Here is a 23,213-nt window from a genome sequence, read left to right on the forward strand (position 1 = left end):
AACAGCATTTAAGCTGTACTAAAGGAAAAAAATAAAGGCTAAGGAGACTACCAAAGTTGCTGTATTTTATACTGTTCACATTATTAGCATTAAAAACCTCATTACTGTCTAAAATGTAGACCTCACAGGTTCTTAATAGATTGTCATTGTTTTGGGGATGGAAGCCACAAGTTTCAACAGCAGAATCTTCAGATAAGCCTTTGAAGCTATACTTGGGCTGGATTGCACAAGGCCAAGTAAGCTAACTGCATGGGTCAACATCCTGGGTATCATCTTTTGATGAGCAAAGAAAAGGATTTCTGGTCACTGAAACTCTTATTTGGTCTGGATGTGACTTTTTCTGTGAAATGTTCTTCTTTTAATTAGAAAATGCTGATTTACTACCACAGAAAGATTTAGGAATGTTGCGGTTTCGATCAAAATTTTGTAGAGAAACTTTCCTCAGCTGCAAGATGGACTTTCTTGTCCATCTTTCAGAGAAATGAAGCACTTCTCCAGAATAGCAAACTGTCTCTTGTGCCAGTAAACACTCAAAACAAAATAGATCAAAAGTCATGACATTATATGCTTCTGTTCAGCATCAACATGTGGGTCTGCATTTCCAAGATGATTGCCTGATCTGCCAGGTTGTTTCCATTTTTTACACACTGTTGTCTCCAAAATTTCTTTTTCAGCAGCCCACTCCCCTAATTGAAAAAGTGATCGACTTTCATTGGGGTTTCAGAGAGTAACTTACTTAGTAGCTTTCTGACCATAGCAATCACATAGTAATACAACAGACTAAAATTTGAGCCTCTGCTCTAAAGAGCATTTCTTCATACAAATGAAACACCTTCAACAGTAAAGATCCCCACCCTACAGCAGCAAATAGGCAGTTGTTACTTTTACCTGGATCTTGAGGCTAGAACCTCAAACCTACACATCTTACTTCTGAGTCACTGCCCCATCACACTCCCTCAGGGGTTTGCATGGTTTTGTACCACTGCAATTCCTCTTTTTTCTAACAAATCTGAAACTTCAAAAGGGCTGGCATTCACTCTAATGGACATGTCATTACCTGTCCAACAAGGAAGTTCTTGGAATTGAATACTTCTGAGGAGACTGGAGAGTGGGGAGTATAAAACATACTCCCCTCCACCATATACCACACACACACACAAAAGTTTTGCTGGGAACTTGAGGCTGTAGCTGGTCTGTGGTGGGTGCAGCCCATTCTCTTGATTTCAACAAATGAAAAAAAAGTTACTGATTTTGCCAATTTTGTAACGTAATTACCACTGCCAGCCAGCATCACTTCCATCTGTATTTAGTCTGAAAATCAGCCAGTTGGTTTTCATCCAGTTCCCCATCTCTGCCAGACATTGAGAAACTGGGAAAGTGGTTCATGTCCTCTGAGAAGGGTGCCTACAGCAAAGCTCTGTGTCCTTTCACGGCTCTACAGGCATGTTGAACAAGAGCAATTAAAAACCTGGCATTCCACACCTGAGGGTTTGTGAGGAGGAACAACACTTACCCTCAAAATAGCAGCCTTTACATAACAAAGTTGGGGAGTAGGGCTATCGTAATGAAATCCATTTAATGAAGCAGTGCTGAAATCTCATCCCCTGCTAATCTCATCCCAGTTGATCCCAGTATTGTAGGATCAGTGGCATCAGCGTGATGTTGGGTATCACTGGGCTGTGTACTGCTGTCCCATCCCAATTTGAAGTATAAATGACTCTGAGACAAAAACAGGTAAATAAGTCTTGTTTAGGATTTCATTTGGCTCAGTGGCCTTTGTCAGGAAATGTTGTAGAGGGACATGTATGGGGACTGCTAGCGTTAGGTCAGAGGTTGGACTCGATGATCTTGAGGTCTCTTCCAACCTAGAAATTCTGTGATTCTGTGACATTTGAAAGGGATACTGGAGGCATAATGAAGTACCTGGTTATACTGTCAGAAGGGGAGTAATGTTGCAGATGTGTGTTTCAGGTGAATTTTCAAAGTAAGCACATGGTCTTAAATGTTCACTGAGAAAATAATTCAAAATACTAAACATATATATATATATATATTATATATATATATAATCCTAATAATCTTGTCATTTTACAGTCATACTCCACAGGGTGTAGGGGGGATGGGCTTAACTCTGGACTCCTTGAACTAGCCATCTCTGCATTGCTTGATACTTATATGGTGATGTACTTTCTTGTCCTAAATTAAATGCAGACAGTTTTAGATGTCATTCTACTCACTGGTCACCTTCAGACTTGCTTGGTATGTGGAACTTCCTGATTTAGTTTTATCTGGTCACCAAAGTTAGTTCATGTCTTAACATTTCATGCTTCTAAAGAGCAGTAATGTTTCTCAGCAAAGCAGAACAGGCCCTTGTTTCTTTCATATGATGAGATAGTAGTACCCTCACTCAAGATTCAAAAAAATATACTCTTATTTCCAATGTCTTACGTCAATTTAATAATAATTTAAACATAGACAACATTTTAAAATGTCATCAAAGACACAATCACACTGAATTCTGGGAGGAACTTTGGCCTTTATTCATTCAGAAGGTTGTAACAGAAGAAAGGATGAATATGTAAGGATCTTTTGTTTGCTTTTTTTTTGTTTGTTACTTTTTAATATATAATATATATGAATATATATATATATAATATATATATTTATATATATGTAAAAGCTTTTAACCTCTAGTGCCTTGTTTATTCCTGATACTGGCAGCTCTGAATTTGGAACCTAGTAGAAGCTGCACCCATTTTCACCATGATGAATAGGCTCAGCAGCAATTCTTTTTCATTCCATTTGAATACAAACCAGTTCTGATTTGCAGTCTGGCCCAGTAGTTTTGATTCTGCTAATCTTTGGTAGGAAAAAATAAGAAACTTAATGGTGAGAATTTCAGTGTTAGATGTTGGCTGATTCACTGTGAAGCACTTTTCTGTTCTTTAAAACATTTGACCACTCTTAAATTTAAGACCTAAGTATATGCTGATTTTGTAAATTGCAGTTATATCGATGTATGTATATACTCTACAGTTATATTGATGTGAAGTGGGTGTATACTACTGCGAAAAGGGTATAGTTCTTGTATATAGTTAAAATGTTATCCTTGAAGGCTTAGTCTGAGTAGTGGATGCAATTACAAACGCCCTGTACAGGTAGGTGCATGCCTTCCTGACCTGTGATGAGACCCACACACGTGCCCATACTCCTTGACTCCAGTGCCCTGCAGCATTTGTGAGAAACAATCTGGTGAAAGGGTCATGAGAGCTGCGGCACGTTTAAGCCAGGCTCCCCAGTCTTAAGGTTTGGTTTCCAGAGCCCCCACTGGCCATCTGCACTATCTAGATATGGCCAAAGGTGCCTGACTTCCAGTTGCTTTCAGTGGAAGTTAAGATCTGAATTAGTTCTGTTCCCAATTGATTTTCCAAGATTCTGTGTGGTATATCATTTACGATCCAACTGGAAACAGGAGTCAGATACCATGAACTACAATTACCTGGCATTTGTCCACTATTATTTTATTGTTTGAATGTTGTTATTGTTGTGCAGTCCTGTACCTCCTTGGAATTATTATATATTTAAAGAGACTTCAGATTGTTTTTCTTTTTAACAGCTTAATACTGACTTCTTTCTGTACTAAATAAATATCAGATGTTCAGTAAATATTAACTTTTTTGTTGCAGAATTTATTCCCCAGGCTTTTGGAATGCCCTTGTCCCAAGTGATTGCTAATGACCGGGCCTACAAACTCAAGCAAGACTCTCAGAGAGAAGAGCAAAAAGATGTTTCAGATTTTGTGGCCTTTCTCTTACCGTTTGGAACAAAAAGGCAGAACAAAGAGCTTTCCAGCAGTAACTCATCTCTCAGCTCCACCTCAGAAACACCAAATGAATCCACTTCTCCTAACACACCAGAGCCAGCACCACGAGCAAGGAGGCGTGTAAGTACACCCATAACATCATCGTACGTGCCTGTTGCTCTGTGGAGGGTATAGGCAATGCAGAAAAAAAAAACACTTTTATTTGTGGATTGTGGAATATTTTTTGCATCATGTTGGAACCATGATCTTTTAAGTGGAGGCCAGCCTGATGAATACCAGAAAACCCTTACTGTAGTGATCTTTTTCTGGTGCTGATGGGAAAAGATCATACGAATGGTGCGAGTCTGTTGCAGATCTCAGTGATAGAGATTATTTAGAACTCCTCCTGCTCACTCCCTATATCTACCTCCTTATGTTTAGGTCTTTTAGATTTAATAAATTCCATCCATCTTCCACCTGATTTTTTCATCTTGAGAAGACTAAACCTGTGCAATTGATATTTATATAGATGCTTCTGTTAATTTAGCTCCATAAACTCAGAAATAAATTAACTATTAATCTCTGTAGTAATGTTAATAGAAGTCCTTATGGCCTAATTCAAATCCTGTCCTCAGTGGTAAATAAGTTATTGGAATACATTTGTACCAGGCCCTTAAAATAATTTTTGCATACATGCTAAGAAAATGCCTTTGGCAGCAGAACACAGTGCAGTGTTTTAGGTTGAATGTTAATCCTGCACGCAAGAAAGGTATCTGGTAGACCATTTGTTTGCAGGGTTCTGTTTCTTGCAAGTAAATTTTATGCTCTGAACTCGTAGAGATTTCCAGTTTTCCAATGCTGCAGCTAGTAGCAGTATTATAAATGTTTTGTTTTGTTTTCTTTTTTTTCCTTTTTTTTTTTTTTTTTTTTTTAGTGGAGTTGTCCATGGGATAGAGGCTCTAAAATTATTGCTTTTTTTATTTCATATTGTAGTGGAGATAAAAGTGCACAGTAAAATACTTTAGATAAAACCCCCTGTTAAGTAATCTGTGAAGGAATTCAGGATACGTGAACAGACACTGGAAAATAAAACATTTTCCTAAGATCCTAGCCTTCTTTTCCCAAGGAGAAAACCTGCTTCAGAGAAATGTGATATAGGGCTCTGCAAGATGCATTGTTAAGAGGGGTAGAAGGGTGGATCTGGAGTACTGGAGTAAATTGCAGATTAAGAGAAGGTTCAAGAGCCCTACAGCCTGCCTTCTTTCCCTCTAGCTGTCAGCTGAAGGTTATACTTGAAGTGTCAACAGTCTGTCTGCAAAGAGCTGAGGGCATGATATTTGAAGATGTTTGCATTATTATAAACATGTAGTGCACATCCATTGGCTTCTCCAGACCATATGAACAGGCAATTGTTCTCACACACACACAAGTGCAAAGTACACTTGAATATGTGTGTGAAGAGAAATCTGCCAACTTCTTTCAGCATTTGGCATAAGCACTGACAAAAAGTAGAAATTCACTGTATAAACCCATTGGCATCAAAACCTGTTTTCATCTGAAAGATGATTCGTGTTTCTAGATATGGTCATTTGTTGTTCTTTTCACAAAGTGTGATATGATCTCTAACTTGTATTTGACCAGCCAGCAAGCATTAGGAACCTGGATCCTTTGTTACCTAAAAGGAATAGAGGTCCATCAGAACCAAGTTACTAGAAGCTTTTTATGGAGCTTTGGTTTAATGCCAAGATTGCAGCTTTCAAGGTGTTGAACTTGACCCATTGGTCCATCCGTAGTCATGACACTGCAGTAGCACAAGGTTCACTTACAGAGAAGTAAGAGTATGCTAAGGTGGAGAGTAGGATGTGGAGGGAGCTACCATTTTCTCTCTGGAGTGTTCTCAGTTGCACTACTTTATCAATGCAAATGTTTATTTAAAAAAAAAAAAAAAAAAGTTGATTCATGCAATTGATGAAAACAGTTTCTCATACAAATGCTGCATGGAGTGCAGTCCTGCCCATAAAACCCATGCTAAACCCATTTTAAACTTAAATTGGAGATGTGGTTTGTAAATGTGCCATTCAGCTCCTTGTAATTGTGCCATTCACTTGCCCAGTTTATTCAGATTCTGAGCTCAGCATGGTGGAGCAGGCCTGCACTTGGTATGGCCAGGTAGTGTTGTACTTTGGCTACTGAACTCAAGGTCATTCTTCCTAAAGCCAGCTCAGTGTCGCAGTTAATCCACAATTTTGATAAAGTGCCCAAGGATAATGGAGAACTGACTGTATTTGCATCTATTTTAGGGATCTGAAATCCGACTTAAGTGACTCTGTGATAATAATGATTCATGAGGTAAGGATGTTTTGCAGGCAGGGAAGGACCAGCAAGTGCAAGGTATAAAGGTGGGCAACTGTCATACAGGAGCTGCCTGGGAACTGCAGTGGTGAGGATTGTGTTAGGATTTGCAGTGCCAGTCAACTGATTTTGATGTCTGAAACCCCAAATCTTTAAAAAGGAAAGAGGAAAATAGTTCAGCTTGAAATCCTACAGGAACGGATCACAGCCTGAGAATGTCCGTGGTTTTTGTTTGTTTGTTTTCTTTCTTTTGTTGTTTGTTTGTTTCTTTCTTTTTGACAGGAAATGTTAAGGGGAATCAAATAAATGTTTTTTTCTGAGAAACACTAGAAATCATGATTGAAGTTGCATTCCAAAGTGTCTAGTAATTGCTTAGAGATGTGGGTCACAAAAAATTATCTAAAAACTTCACTGTGTTTTTTCCTAAGTCTTCCATGAGTTATGAGAAACAGGACTAACCCTGATAAGTTAGATGTTATGAACTGAAATGTTTTAAATTCATTTGAAATCTCAGTGGATTTCATTTGAGTTGCCTACAAGATGGAAATTTTTATAAAGCTCAGTTTTCTACACTGATGGAAGACAATAGTTCTAGAGCTTGGTAATTCCCTAACAGGTCCCATTTAACAGACATAACGATCTTGCCTACAGTCTATGAAATGCCTGTCAGCAGCAGAAGAGCTTGCTTTGAAGAAATTAGAGTTCTCAGAAAAGTTTTGAATGGAAATTCTACACTTTTTCATTCTGTGTTAAAATAGCATGCTGGTTACCTGTTCAGCATTTTAGGTTATGGTATCTGTTGTGTTTGTTTTTTGTTTGTTTTTTTTTTTTTTTCCAGAAGGAAAGGAAATATTAAACAATATATATATTTTATTGAGAAATAAAAAATATCTTTTTAATTATTTTTATTATTATTCATAAGCCTAAAATACTTTTGCTTTGTAAGTTTAATAACAATTGATCAACTATGAGGGAAATGGTTGTTTTGAAATAACAGTAATGTTGTGGTTTGAAACAAAAATCTTCATTTTCGAATGTGAACATTGAAAAATGCCATAAACCTCATGCTGCTTTGTCCTTTACTGGCTGCTTGAGTCTTTGTGCTTCCCTGTAATCTAAAGATAACGTTCATAGCTTTCATTGGAATATTAATGATTTTAAGATGCATGAAGTAGAATTACTGAAAAAATATCATCTCTGTACCTCCTCTGGTGAGTCTTTGTCTGTCATAATGCATTTTTATTTCAATCTCTACAGCAAATCAATTGGTAGCCAACTACTAATAATTAGCCAACTATATGTGATGTTTGTGTAATTTTCACTGATACAATTGCCCAAAATATGGAACAAATAGGGAATCAGGTTTAAAAATATATATATACCTTCATGCACATAAACACCGTATGGCTGAATTGTATGTGCAAACCCTGACTCATCCTTGTCCTGGAGTATAGCCAGTCTTCTACAATAACAAAAAAGTGTGCCAAATGAATGTAAAGCATTTATTTTTTTTAGTGTCTAATTTGTATTTCTTGTGGTTTGGTAATAATAGCATTGTTACTGTCCTGATTTTTCCATCCATTACAGTGGTATTAGAACTTGACTATTTTATGAAAGCAGCATAACAAAGTGTATATTTATATTAGTTCATTTAAAATAGGGAGACATTTTTTTTTCTTTGTCAGATGAAGTAATGTGGCCTTTAGGTTTCTCCAGCCATATTGATTGTCCATGCATGTGTATTTTACAGGGTGCAATGTCTGTGGACTCTATTACTGATCTTGATGACAACCAGTCACGGTTGTTAGAAGCTCTCCAGCTCTCTTTGCCAGCAGAAGCCCAGAGCAAGAAAGAAAAAGCAAGAGATAAGAAACTAAGCCTGAACCCAATTTACAGGCAGGTTCCCCGGCTTGTAGATAGTTGCTGCCAGCACTTGGAAAAACATGGTAAGAATATCTCATTTTCCCATGAGTGGCAGATGTATTTTTACTATAGTATAAATAAACTTGTATTTTGAGAAACAAGTGTATACTTAAAATTGCAAGGACATCTTTGAAAGTCAGACACTTTCCCTCTTATTTTGCCTCTTGCTAAAGATCCTGTCTCACAAGTAATTACTTAGAAGACAATTTCCTCCCAAACAGAAGACCTGTGTTATAAGTTTGCAAACTGGCCTGTTCAGCATGAAGGAAAAAACTTTCTTGGAAGTCATTCATCCAGTAATGGAGTGCTCAGCTCTGCAAGAATGAATCTTTACACCCCACAGATTTACTCATACAGTGAGAATGAAAGCCTGAAATGTGCAATCCAGTCATTCTTACCAGCCAGTGGATCTGAAGATACAAAAGCTACATGAACAGTTTATGCTACAGTGCAAGACTTAGCTAGAAACAACATTTGAAAATAGAGGTTTAGAGAAATAAAATAATCCCACACTAAATTATATTAAGCTCCAAGAAGCATTTTCCTGTTCACTACAAGGCTTTCAGGCTGCCTACTCTGTCCCTGGCTTGAGTCCTACTGATCAGCCTCAGGCTCAGTCCTGCTCTCTCTGAAGGGAATTATAAAATTGTGCCAATATTCTTCTTGTGTCTTCATGATCATTCAGATGCAAACCTCCCACCAGCTTTCTGTAATGCAGAAACAATAGTTAATCAAGGTATATGTTCAACATCTTTCCCAATGTATCTTTGTCTTGTTAAGATTTTTCATGAGAATTGAAATAACTTGGCCACAGGAAGACAGACTTATCACATGACCAGATGATAAACAAACCATTAAGTACTGGTGACTGCAACACCAAATGATGCATTTGATGCCTAATGTGACCAGAAAGAAGTCATTTACTGACTCTGAATGAAAAGCTTTTGCAGATGAGGGACTGCAATTTAGACAACAATACTAAGCTTTTACAGTACATAATTGAAAACCATGTTGCTTACAAATATATAAAGGAAAATGATGAAAGCAAGTCATTGTTAGCCTTTTACAGAGAGGAAATATCATGGTTGACAAATACAGGGATCATTAAGTTTAAGATGAATGACTTTCATGCCTTTTAGTAAGGTTAGCTGAGTTCAGAGAACATTAAACTGTCTGACTCAGCAAAAAGAGACATCCAGCTGAGGTTCCTTTGGATACTGTGATTTAATGTCACTTAAACGTTAGTGATGAAGTGCTTAATCCTCTTAACCCACTGAAATAACGAAGATACTTTCCTATGCAACACTTTTTTACTAAAATGCTTGCTTTATATTAAAAGTTCCTTTTAAATAAAACTTAGGACGTTTCTTTGTGCATTTTCTAAGAGTACACTGTGGTACCCAATAACACAATAATCAGAGATAATTTGGAGCAAATACTGGTGTTCTTCAATTTTCAGTTTAATCCACATAAGTATCTGTGGATTACAGAAATATATGATTTTAAAAAATAAAAGATTAGTTTTCTTTAGCCATAAAGGCCCTTGGCCTAGTTCTTCTTCCCTGCTGTCCCTGGGATCAGGTCCCAGAGTCATAAAGGTTTGACTTCCTTCAGGCCCTTGAGTAAAACAAATGCTGCATGTTTGTGCAGGAACAAGCTTCCAGTTTTTGCTCAATATGAGTATCTCCATCTCAGATGATTCCCTGCCATGGGAACCATCACTCCCAGATGGTTCCAGGGTTTACTAAATTCGTTCTGTGTTGTTCTATCAATTCAACTTTCTGTTAACTGAAGACAGAAGAATATTTGAAGAGGGGTGCCATGTTAAGACTAAAAGCTAAAAGGCAGAATCCAACCTGATTTTTTTTCTGATGAGAATCTGCAACTCCACATACTGTGGAGCTACACATCTCCAGCAAGTAGTGTAGCCTCATGGCTGTTATGGGGGGGGGACGACAACATTTGCTTTACAAGGCTATTTTACATTTCCTGTATGTCAGTAAAGAAGATGAATATTTCTGAGTAGCCTTTGTTAGACCATACATTTTTCAAAGCTTTAGACGATCTCATCCTTTTTGAAAATGATGTCTAGCTCTATAAAATGATCCTATATACACAGCTGTTCGAGCCTCTAAGATTTCCACTTACACTCTAATTGCTAAAGACTGTGGCACCTCTAAGATGATTTTTAATCTCAAGTATTTCAGTTGCTGTTACTTGATGATATGTATCCATTCATCAACCACATATTATTTATTTGATATTCCAGTAGTATCTACAAGGATAGAAGAAGGTTTGAACTGATTTCTCTTGGAATAGCAGGCAACAACTTATTTACATCTCTTTGAAGGAAAACTTCGTTTTGGTAGGCACTATACAGCCAGCTGGTAAAACCAAACACCATCTGCTTCCCAAATCCAAAGACACAGTTCAGTGTTCAAGTATTTAGATATTTTATTGCCCGTTTCCTTCGATGGCAGTCCTGGAAGGGCCGGCTCTAAACACTGAGCCATGTCTTACTGTCAGCATTACCTCTGTCCCTCACACAATAGTAGTGGCACTAAGAAGATGGCATCAAGAGAAATGTCACAGAGATGCCATTTGCAAGCTTGGTAAACTACACTGTATCGCTACTTGTTCCAGGGATTTTGTCTCAGTGTGGTAAGTGTAACCTTGTAAAGAAATAAGTTGTGGGTTTTTTATCCTCTTTTTTTCTTACTCTTTTAAGAACACACATAACCCAGATTGCTTTGACTCAATGCAATTTTCAGCAGAAAATCATACAATAAAACAGTTGTCTGATGTGCTCTACTTGCAGGTCTCCAGACAGTAGGAATATTCAGAGTTGGAAGTTCAAAAAAGAGAGTAAGACAGGTGAGTAGATATGGATATTCTTTTCCCTCATCAGGTATGGTACAAATAACCTTACTGCTTTCCATTAGGTGATTTCTTCCCAGTCCTTCACCCAGTGAACTTCAGACTTCCTGTGTTAGTGACTTTATTATATTTCTTGATAGCTCATAACAGGCCATTTTTAGTCTTCTTTAACACTTGGTGAAATCCTTCTCAGGATCTCAACAGATAAACAATCACTGTATGTTTTGCTCCATTGAAGTAGCAAAGGGTTGGATATCCAAATAGCCTACCGTGATGAAATTTTCCAAAGGTTTCATTGTCAGGAAAAAGAAATCTTGGCTGCTTGTTCATCTCAGAAACAGCAGCAGCTCCCAAAGTAAACCAAAACTATAAATCTTTTTCAGAAAACTTACAGTATGAAGAAATATGAAAGTACAGAACAATCTCTTTGACCCTCAGATTGCTGTTCCCAAACATCACCTTTCTTTTACCCGTTCCACTTTAAGGTCAGAGCAGACCCATCCAATTCCTAGTCTCAGCCAAATGTTGAAAAAACAAAGATGGTGTACGGTTAGGTTCCATAGACAAAGTCAGAAGTGGGTGTTTCCTCAGCCTAGCTCTTGCATTGTTATTCCCAGAAGCTGGGAATACATGTTGAATTAGAACTGTGGACAATAGTGCTTAATGGTTGTATGATGCTTAGAGAGAAGACAAAAAGTTGTGGTAAAATACCCCTGCTAGGAACTTTAAGACCAAAAAGACAAAATAGAAAAGAGCAAAAGAAAGCTTGGCTGCATCTAATCCCAGGAATAATGGTTCTGTGATTCAAAAATATACGACATAATGATTGGATTTATTTGGAGAGTTATGATGAATAGATAAACTGTCTTGATTCTGGCTGGCAGAACAGTATAACCTGCTGATTAGTAGTTTACCCTCTACCAGTTAATACTGCTGTGTGGATGATATACCACGAAGCTGAAAACACTCATGGTCTGCAGACACAGTTGTTTCAAAAATATTGAAAAGTAAGCTGCCTCTAATATGCCTTACAAGTTTTGATGTCAAAACATTTATTATTCAGGGATGAGTACAATTGCATCACACCTCTGGGAGAAAGCAGGGAGCTTATATCATTTGCTTGTAACCTAAGCCTTACTTCAAACATAACTAACCTTCACCAGTTTTTCTTTTACTCTGTTTTCAAAAGCTAAGGAAACCAAGAGATTTGGGTATTTATGTATTCTATTACAGAGACTAATTTATTGAATTAGATGAACTAATTTATTTTATTAAACAACATGGATGCATCAGCTTGGCCCTTGCAGCTACAATAATAAATGCTGTCAACATGAACACATGGGAAAGTCTGGATTCAGTTAAAATTCCATTCATTTTCTGAACCATGGAAAGCCAAACCCAATACTCAGATTTTGGTGTGCTTTCGCAGCTGTTCATTAGTTTTTCTTGTACAGAAAGCAGGCATAGTTTTGTTTCCCTTCCTCCTCCAGTTAGAAAATGTCCTATTTCAACTGTAGTCTGTTGCCATAAATACATAAATAAATGAGTGCATGTGCCAGCAGATTTTTTTATTGGTGAGCAGGAAGGGAAAATCTAGAACGTGTCTATTACAAACCACCTTAGAGCTTTTTCACATTTAGTGGAGTGTAGGACCGAGGCTCCTGAGCTGGTGCTGAATCAAAGTCTGGTATACCCGGGTGCCAGGTATTAGTTTGTGCCCAGAAACCATACAGTTACATGGGCAGAGCATAACTGCTGAGCTTAGGGAGGGCAGGCCTCTACACTAGTCTGGGTGCCTGGAGGACAGCTCTGCTGGTGAAGCTGCCAGACCCCAAGGCTGAAGAGCGGCATGGCTGGAGCTGTGCTTTCCTGTCCCACTCCCAGCAGGGATGTCCCCAGTTCTCACGTGTCCAGTGGATACAGTAGCTCACTGGGTGTACTTTCCAAAAGTCTGCAAATATTCACTGTGAAGGAAGTCTGAGAGACCTACGGTTGACATGGAAACGTACTGCTTTTTAACCATTGTGATACCTGGGCCTGAAACGTGGCTGTGTTCCACCAATGATTATTTGATATTGTGCTAATTAGGAAAATCCATTTAGGCCTCTAAAGATAATGGATCAGAAGTGCTCTATATTCAAGGCTATACTAGCAATTCGTGATTCAGACAGCTATTTGGGAAGTTCAAATTCTTGGTGCAGTGCTGATTGATTTCCTCAGTTGCCTTGGGGCAGTATCTGTGGGGATAATCTTCTGGATAGAAGTAATTTGTGGTGCTCCACAGTGATGTTCCATGTTTGCCATCAGTCTGAAGAGCAGACATGATCTGAGAATTAAATCCCCAAGTCAGTACTGGAAAATATTTGGCTACAAAACAGTGGGCAAAAACATAATGATGAATAAAGAAAAAATTCTGGTCTTCATACTGTTATTATTCATATTAATAAAGACTAATTTAATAACAATAATAACCTTAATAAATTAGAAAGGAGGCTCTATTTTTTATAGAATGCCTTTCATGCTCATTATGATGGCACAAATTATGTAGAAATACGGGGATTTTCTACCTTCTCTACCTATTCTACATACACACACAACATAGATTTGCCTGTAATCAAGATTTTCCTCAGATTATCACACATAGTTTGCTTGTGATGTACCTTCTTTCTTCCTTTTTGAAGTGCATTTAATAATCCTGGTAAGGCAAGCTGATACCTCAAATTTCCTTGTGTTTAGTAAGATTTATAATTATTCCCTGAAAGAATATATTATGACACCTCATAGTATTAGCAAAGATATGAAGTATTCCCAGGAAATAGTTTTAAAAGATCTTGACTCTTCAAAAAGAACAAAAGAGTAAAGGATGGAGCTCTCAATCTGAAGAAAGTATTCTGCTATGGGTGGTGGGAAGTCTCTTCAGAAAGTCAGGCATCTATATTTTCGAAAGGCATATTGGATGTGGGAGAGGGATTTCTTCTGCCTCTGGGAAGTTTGATGCCTTTGACTTACACACAGTTTTGTCTGGGGACTGTAGCTAGAAAAAAAAAAAAAAAAAGCAATACCTCATAAAGGTATTAGCGTGGTGTTTGTTATCTCCCTAATAATGATCACTTAGAAGTGAATTATATATTCAGCCTTACCAAAAAACATTTCTGCAATCTGGAAAATGAAAATGGTCACATCTTAAAAGATCTTCTATGCTGGAATATGCTAGTTAAGTGACTAAGATTTTGTGTCATTATTTTTTTCAGTTACGTGAAGAGTTTGACCGAGGCATAGATGTCGTGCTGGACGAAGAGCACAGCATTCATGATGTTGCTGCTTTATTAAAGGAATTTCTGCGTGATATGCCTGACCCGCTTCTCACTAGAGAACTTTATACACCTTTCATCAACACACTCTGTGAGCTCTGAAGCATCTTGATTTACTGATTTTTGATAAGCTTGTTTGAATTCTATAATCTCTACTAACTGTATTTTGTTTTCTGTGCATTTAATACTCTAACCTTGATTTACTTCAAATATTTATATATATATTTATATTTATAATTTTCTGGTGACTTTCCTTGGTTTTCATGCTGTATTAATCCAGAGAACTAGAACACAGATTTCACATATATCTATTAATACCTATTTTTACGTTGGTATATATGATAGAATTAATGTTCCTGGTATCTCAGCACTGTGAATGCTCTTAGCTTTTGTTGCTATTCACTGATCAAAATTATGGTCTGGCTTCAAAAGCCTAGCTTCAAAAGTTCAAGTTTCATGGTAGTTAATGGCTCTCAGAACATTGTCACAAATGTATTGGCTTATGCTAAAACCTGGGTCCAGTCTCTCAAAGAGTTGGGAAAATGTAAAGTTTGACCATTCAGGCTTGAACTGCTGCTTGGTATGTTCTTCAGCTTCTTTCTAGCCCTCATGTCTGAGATCCTGACTTTATCTCACCTTTGTCTCTGGCTACCATTGCATTTTAGGTGGTTGAAGTGTAGAATGTCCTTAACATTTCTATCTGCTTTTCCAGTTTCCCAGACTCTGTAAGATGTGAAATTGTGAAAAAAAAAGAAAAAAAAATTATAATGGCCAAAGCATAAACTTTACTGGAACGCTTCCAAAGGGTGCCCTGTAAACCCATAACTATACCAAAATGAATGTAATAAGTAGAAAATTACACATAATTTTTGTGTTGAGTGGCAGTGATGGAGTACGCAGCATGGATTTTGCTCTCATAGGCTGGGAGAAGAGCCTATGAACCTATAAGCAAAATGTTGACCAACCAAAGCAAAAATCCCATAAGAATATTGTTATGCTTTTGGTATTTCCTTGAAGTGTTTTCTCTTTTTCTTCTGATGTTACAAGGAAAATTATCATTAAACAAAGCTATTCTTATGCCTTTCTTTGGGCTGGGAACAGTATATTTGTTCTGATTTTAGGTTAGTTGGAGTACTTTTCTTAGAATGTATTTTTTCCCCTCTTAGTATTAGAGCCAGATGAACAGCTAAGCACCTTACAGCTTCTCATTTATCTCCTACCTCCCTGTAACTGCGATACCCTACACCGACTGCTGCAGTTCCTCTCCACAGTGGCTGGCCACGCAGAAGACACCACAGACAAAGATGGCCAAGAGGTAAGTTCCAAACACTCATGTCCTTTGACTTTGCTTAATTACGGGTCTCAAAAGAGATCTTTAAGGCTGTGAAATAACCATGTGACGTACCCCTGAAAGATGAGGGAGATTTTTTATTCTTGTCCACACATTTGACATTTAGTTTTTTACTACATTCTTAGGGCTGCATGAGTTTAATTTTTATATGACTTAATCAGTAGGGCATCTAGCACTTTCTCTGGGAGATGCACAACATTATAGGCCTTGTTGTTAAGAATATTTAATGTTGTCCATCCTTTTTCCACCTTTGTTTTTTCCTGTTACATTCTATGGAAAAAATACTGCCCTCTTCTCCATAGAAAAGTGTCAGGCATTCAAGAGTGTGCTTTTTCATTCTTTTTTCATTCTCTGCTTTTTGCTTTCTTATATGACCTTTGAACATAGTTAAATTCTTTTTCCTCTTAGTTTCCTTGTGTGAATTGTGTAGTGAAGAATAAAAAAATGAAGGACGGGTGCACTTCTAACTGTTAGACCTAATCACCAGTTGGAGTCAAGGTCCATCGTTGCCTGTTCTCATAATGGCCTCCCTACTGTTGCATTCTGGAACAAATTCAGTAGAGAGACTGTACTGCACCCAACCCCAGTGACAAGAATACCCATAGCTGCATTGCTTAGGTGTACTTCTGAGCGTTGACGTGTGCATCTAAGACAGTCACACTACAGAAGATCTGAAAATCCAGGTTTCCCATTTTCTCCCGGGAAAATGTTTGAACTAGTGGACTGCTCTGCAAAAGGCAGCAACTCTGTTTTTTTTGATTGAGAAGGATGCAGTCAGACACTTCTTGGCAAAATTGTCCCAGTTTTTCTGTGGGAGGGACTTCCTTGTCCTGTGATCTGTAGCAGAGAGGTTCTGAGGTTACTTCTGAGATGCTGCTGAAACACCTGGAGAAGAGTCTTCCAAATGGAAAACTGCTGACTTTTTTGGACTCTTTTTGGACTTGGTTGCTATTCAAGGATAGGCACTCTGAGTTTTGCTGAATTTCTGCCTGAAGCCCTAACTTCAAATGTGCTACATGTGACTTCAGGACCTTTTTCAGTTTAAATCCCTTTCAAATGCTGTTATTTTTGTCTTCAGCAATAAGCTGATAAACAACTAAACCACTATAATGAAAGGCATTGGAAAAGAGCAGCCTGTAACAGTTTTACTGTACTTAAAAACATAGTGCATATAAGCTGGCTAAGGTCTTGGTCCCTTTGGTCCAGCAAAGAGTTCTCTCTCAGTTGAGGAACGTACCTGAGAGGATCTTATTGCAGGACTGATGCTGCTTAAGAGAGTGGGCTTGGCAAAACAGTTGTAGTGAAGGAATTTTCATTCCCCTTAAGAGTACATCAGCTCTGCTACAGGTATTGCAAGGCAAATTTATGAAAGTCACCTTGGCAGTATTGTAAGCATCAAGAATATTACATGCAATTGGATATCTTTTATAGACAATAGAGTATTTTATTCATAATTACTTAAGCTATTCATTAATAGTTAAGTGAATAAAGACATACAGGGCAAAAGATTGTATTTTGCTATCAGTGGAAAGAAGACGTGTGAGCTTTGGCACACAGGCTCTTCTCCATGATGTCTTTCGAAAGCCCTTCTCTCATGAAGATGAAGACAGATGATGAACTTTATTAAAATGACTCATCCAGCTTATTTCAGTTGATATGTTTACATCACTTTTTAAGGGATGTCCCGAGACTGCCCTTTAGAGAAGACTCACTGTTTGTACAGACAGCCTGCACATGCTGATCCAGGCAGAGCCAGAGGCTACCCCTGGCTCTCTCAAGACACCATGTGCCCACGCATCCTTGGTGGATCACTACTCTGATCACCCAAAAAACAGCTGGGTGCATGGTGGTGTGCAATAGGGGGTGTTTAAGCACAGTCATGCTGGAAAAATTACTAACATGTTTGTTATGACTGTCCACCATGCACCTACTTGGTGCAGATGTCTTTGCAAGATTAAGTAGTGATAAAAGGAAAAGGTTTTATTTTATTTTTTATTTATTTTTAACTATCAGCTCTGTGCTAAAGCTGAGCTTTAGTTGTTTCGTTTTGCTTAAAAAAAAAAAAGGTATAGTGAGTAGACAGTTGTAAATTCAACTGGAATGTTCAGTAGATGCCATATTATAAAAAAATAAAAATATTGCTTTGAAAGGATTAATTTTGTCCCACTCATTTCTTGAAATGCTATTTTCTGCCTCTTTTTGTGCCTCATTCTGACCTTTTTAAAATTAATTTGTTCAGATATAGCTGAAAAAAAATAACTCATATGATATTGTTTGTTCTTTGAAAAAAGCCTCATGATTTACTGGTTCAGCTATCAAAATTCACTCGCAGTCTTATATAGTCAAACTGCTGGCATCATCTTCTGCATTCCCAGAATGGCAACCAAGTGGAGATACAGAGAGAAAGCACATGACCCCTGTCTTTTGCTCTGTTATATGAATAGAATGGGAAAAAAGTAGTCTACTCGCAAATCTGCCATGAAAATATTGATTTAATAACCTCTATGACATGTTTTTCATATAGTTGCTGTCTACTGTAGTACTTGTTCCTAGCTTTCTACTTCCTCCAAAACCAGGTTACTCTTGCTTCTTTAGACACAGAGTTGTAGATGCAGAAGAAAGTAAAAAACAAAACCAGAAAAAAGTAAATATTCAGTGTGTTCTCAGAAACAAGCAAAAAATCAGGAAAATAGTAATAAAAATAATGAGCATGTTTCTCAAGTACCCAAACTGTTTAACTTTTTAAACTTGGAAAAGTTGGCTTTTCTTCACTGTATCTGTTTCATATCATGATTGCCAGTTGAAAAAACTAACAATTCGTAGTATTGGGTCTTAAGAGACAGTAACAAGGTAAGAAAGTGAAGCAGGAGGCAGTATCTCCAAGTTCAGATGAAGTACACCACTGCTGACCTGCCAGGGAATTAAAGCAGGCAGCACTTTCACCTTCTTCTCCAGTCCATTTGAAAATTTGTCAGGAAAATCCACAGTGCTTGTTGTGGAGATGTCCAAACAAAGTGTTTCCACATTTCTGAAAATGGTTAAATTTTTGACTAGTACTTGCTTTTGGTTTTGATGAATGAACCATCTGTCAAATGTTTTGTCTGCATGTATTTGTGTATATACATAAATCTCTGGATACATTAGATCCTGGGAGACCCCACCTCCTTTCTATTCTGTTTTCTAGATTACTGGGAACAAAATGACATCACTTAACCTGGCTACGATCTTTGGCCCTAACCTGTTGCACAAGCAGAAATCTACAGACAAAGAATTCACAGTTCAGAGTTCAGCTCGAGCTGAAGAGAGTACTGCTATCATAGCTGTTGTACAAAAGATGATTGAAAACTACGAAGCCCTTTTTATGGTAGGTGGATGTTTCCTTCTGTGACTTCTAGGCATTTTTAAGTTAAATGAGGAAATACCTGGTTGGCATTAAAATAGACAAGGATTAAATAAACTGTGGAAATAACATTCAATTAAGCTCGACTAGTATTAGTAAACAAAATAGTCTTCCATCAAGGCAAATGCTTTGCAGAAAGCAATAATACTGAAAATTTGTACTTATACCTTTCCAGGAACTGTTTCTATGTCAGTGAGAATATTATCTTACTTAATTATCTTCCTCTGTATGTAAATGAAATGATGGAATTGTTTATTCAATCGTATGCTAAATAATACATTATTATTGCTCATTAGTTTTCAAGACAAGACTGAAAATGACCTTTCATCTCACAGGTTTAGAAGTCAGGGAGCTAATTTTTCTGCAGGGATAAGAGATCCTTGGTTAATTTAAGGAACAACTTCCCTTACCAAAGATTTTCTTGTTGGTCACATGGAGAGGAAGGACAAAGCTTTTTTATTTGTCAGTGGGATAAGAGGAGTAATGCATAAATGTGTGCTGTTCTTGAGTACTTCTCTGTTCACTTGCTGAAGCAAGGAGGTTCTTCATAGAAGGGATGGTGACCTTGGACTTCAACATGTTTTGGCCAAATAATTCCTACATACTGTTGCCTACTGAAGATTCAGCTTAGTTAAATTACACTGGTAAAGCCTAGCAGCGACCTGGTCAGTTCATTCTCTGACCTTATCTTTTTTTCTGTCTATGAAATCATAGTTCAGTTTTGCGTGATTTGTGCCTGAGGCAGAGCCCTAGTTCAGGATATCGGAAGCCAGTCAGACCTAGTGGTGGGCACCACCCTGTCTTCACTTTAGTAGACATAAATATCTTAACAAAAAAAGATTACTTGGAAAGTTGAAAACAGTTTTGTTTGTTGTGTCTTGAAACTAAGCAGCACTGTATATACTGAGGAGATTTGTTTCCAGCACAGGAGGAGGAATACTCTGGAAGACTTCCTTTAGTGTTTCAGCAAAGCTGGGTGCTAGATACAGCATTGGTGGGAGATGATGGACAAGACTGGATTGTGGGAATGTGGGAGTGGTGGACACATGGTACTGTAAGGAGAAGGTGTCTACCAGATTTCAACAGGGATGAAAGCATGACAAAGCAATGACGAGCACCGTCTATTGATCTTATCCTGAGATTAATTTCTTTGTGGTTTTCTCATCTTTTCTTTAACACTGTATTGCCTTTCATTACATCCTTTGCTTTATTTTTATTCTTGTTCTAGTTAGGTGCTCTCTCTCTCTCTTCCTCTGTCTCCTCTTTCCACCACTTCAACCCCCTACCCAGTTTGGGGAAACTTTAGGTGCTAGTTTTACTTCCACAGCACAAAAAGAAAGTGACAGAACTGCACTCTTGTGAGCAGTTCTGCTGGCCCAGAGCGTGGATGGCACTAACAAGGTTAAAATAATATTTGAATAAGAATACTTGCAATACTAGAAACATACATGTACTTACTGTTATTTCTCTTTAAGAACACTTCACAGCACAGTGACATCTCAGCACATCGTACTTCAAGCTCATGTCCAGACTTTCAGTGTGGAAAGAGTGGGGTCTAGGATAAGACTAACCTACATATGGTCTCCTTTCATTTTGACAAATTTATTCCCTTACCTCATCAATGCTTGCATTTTTCGCTGAAGATTAAACGCAATGATGGAAAAAAAAGAGAAGTTCTCTTTCGTTTTCTAGAGCAGTTTTTCAGATTGTGGAGAGAGATTAAAACCAGATTTAAAAATAAAAGGCTATCTGCATGTGAGAGAGAGGCAAACCTGTCTCAGATGCTCTCCTGAAAGCTGAAATACACTGATGTGAAATTACAGAAGTGCCTAACAGATGAGCATCTCTGAGTGCTTTTACTCTTCCCATTACCATAGTTTAACAAACAACCTGGCAAGTTCTGCCTGTTTTCTGGACTAATGTCTAGACTTCCATGTGATATTTGATTTGTAGGATTGTGTCAAATTGCTCATGGTTGCATTTTTATAAAACTTCTATGAGAGTTTGCTGTCAACTTTTCATGTTAGCATGAAAAAATTGGGCAGCACAGGGAGACTTTTTGCATTCTGAAGATTAAGCCCAGAGCATCCTTTGGTAATTGATGCATGGAAAGGAAAAAGACCTGTACATTACATTGTACTGGGACTCCAATCATTTGAAATCAGGCAGCAAGCAGTTCATCTTCCAAACCCACAGGAGTGGAGCCAAACCAGGAGTGTTGTTTATACCTGACATTTGTGCTACTTAAAAAGAGAAACATCTGGACTTGAGGATCCAGCTACAGCCATAACATATAGCATATTGATGCCAAGGTGGTTTTGTGCTTTTTTTTTTTTTTTTTTTCTTCTTTCTGTTGTATATGGGGAAGTTATAAAACTCCAGTTGACTTCAGCATTAAAACTGAAGCACCATTTGTGAAAGAAAACATAGGAATACAGCACATGCTATGTAGTTCATATCAGAATGACTCTGACTTTCAGTGAAATGCTCTGTTTTTCAGAACAACTTGGGATTATCAAGGTCTGTTTTTATTCCTAAAGCAATTACCATTAACATCACTAATATGCAAACGTGAATTCAGCATAAAAGATGCTGACCTTGCTGTTAAGTCCGTGATGTTAAGGTCCTTAATATCCAATTCCTATCAATTTCAGTGAGTCTCAGGGATGCATAAGTCCATATTGTGGAACTGCTTTTTGCTAGTCTCTGAACAATGCCCAGAAATTGGATTCAGGGAGACTGAACACGACCACACTTTGCCTTATTGGCTTTAGCTGGGCATGAAGGATGAATTTATGCATTTAGCAGCTCAGTCATGCATTTATATCATCCAGTACCCAAATCCATCTCTGCTGCAAAGAAAAGTGTCTAACATAGTGTCTGAAATTTATTGTTTTTATTGTTAGAGGCTACTATGGCCTCCCCACTGAGGAGGCAGTCATATAGCCTCTCTGTGCCAACTCAGTAGACAGGGATGGCATGGCACAAAGCAAAGACTACAAAGGTTCCTTCACCCTTCTGTGCCTCAGTAGCTGTGATACCCAACCTTAGAATCTCAGAATATCTCTGATTGTACAGGACATCTGAGAGCGCCCAAGCCCACTGATCAGTCCAGGTATGTGATCAGCAGGTGCAAAAACTGTTATTTCAGCAGAGCCTTGTTTTCCCATGTGTACTTACCCTTGTCCATGAATTTCAGGTTCTCATCCATCTACTCAGACATAATTGCCAGTTAAGCAGTTATTTCAATAAAAATTATTTCAGCTCTGTAACATCTTCTGAAGATACCTATTTAGTAATTCTCTACAAATTTAAATTAACACTTACATGCATATCATTTCTACACTTGCAAGTCAGTTAACCAAATAGATTTAAGTTGCTTCACAGGAGGAAACCCAAAACCAAACAACTAGCAAAGGAGACCATCGGTACAAATCCAGTTAAAGGATCATAGATTGGTGTGCCCCCATTCACACAGATAAAAGTCCTATAACTTGATTAAGTGTTAAGTTTGGGTTTTGTACATTCTTTCAGTGTGTTGGAACTTTTTTCAGTTTTATTTTTATGAAATGAAAGACTGCTTGTAAGTCATGGAAAATATATTTCTATTTTTTCTGACAAAGTCAGTAAATTATTACATGTATAGCAACTTGATACTAAGGTGAATAGTAACTTTGCCCCCAGATCTTATCTGGAGTGAAATCTACTGTATGGAAATGCTATCTGAACAGACAAGTCACAGGGCACCAGGTTTCCAAAAATGTGTTCCTATAAAAAGAACATAATGTATTTAAAGACCATAATACCAATGGCCATCAGTAAGAAATTTCTCTATCTTAGAGGTCAAACATATCTTTTTTTTAAAGAAATAGTCATAGTCACACAAATTTTTCATAGATGTTTTGGATCAATTTGACGTAAAGGATGCATATCTTCATTTATTTTCAAATTATTATTTTTTTTAAAGTAATTTGCCTTCTTTGTAATGTAATTCCCTAAATACCTCCCAAACCAAGGCATTCCCCCGGGGAATCTATTACTAATTCTATTCCTATTTTCCAGTAAATGTCGGGGAGAATAAATGGCCCATGCGGTGTGACCTGAAGGTCAAAAGATAAAGGCTCTGACAAATTGCATCCAGAAGCAGATTGCACAAGTGATGACCCCTTGCTGAGATTGTCTTACCTCCAGTTCCAT

The 23,213-nt window shown here is 37.7% G+C and overlaps 1 protein-coding gene across 5 annotated transcripts in view; it reads left to right on the forward strand.

The window, feature by feature from the left end:
• ARHGAP6 (Rho GTPase activating protein 6) overlaps positions 1–23,213 on the forward strand; it is a 310,565-nt gene that overhangs the window by 274,672 nt on the left and 12,680 nt on the right. For all 5 annotated transcript variants that reach the window (XM_032207446.1, XM_032207443.1, XM_032207442.1 and 2 more), the window contains 6 exons: positions 3,687–3,943; positions 7,905–8,100; positions 10,896–10,951; positions 14,206–14,356; positions 15,432–15,580; positions 18,801–18,980. In XM_032207446.1, coding sequence (XP_032063337.1) covers positions 3,687–3,943; positions 7,905–8,100; positions 10,896–10,951; positions 14,206–14,356; positions 15,432–15,580; positions 18,801–18,980 — 989 coding nt within the window. The remainder of the gene's footprint in view (positions 1–3,686; positions 3,944–7,904; positions 8,101–10,895; positions 10,952–14,205; positions 14,357–15,431; positions 15,581–18,800; positions 18,981–23,213) is intronic.

The sequence above is a fragment of the Aythya fuligula genome, chromosome 1, assembly GCF_009819795.1.
Source record: "Aythya fuligula isolate bAytFul2 chromosome 1, bAytFul2.pri, whole genome shotgun sequence".
Classification (NCBI taxonomy): domain Eukaryota; kingdom Metazoa; phylum Chordata; class Aves; order Anseriformes; family Anatidae; genus Aythya; species Aythya fuligula.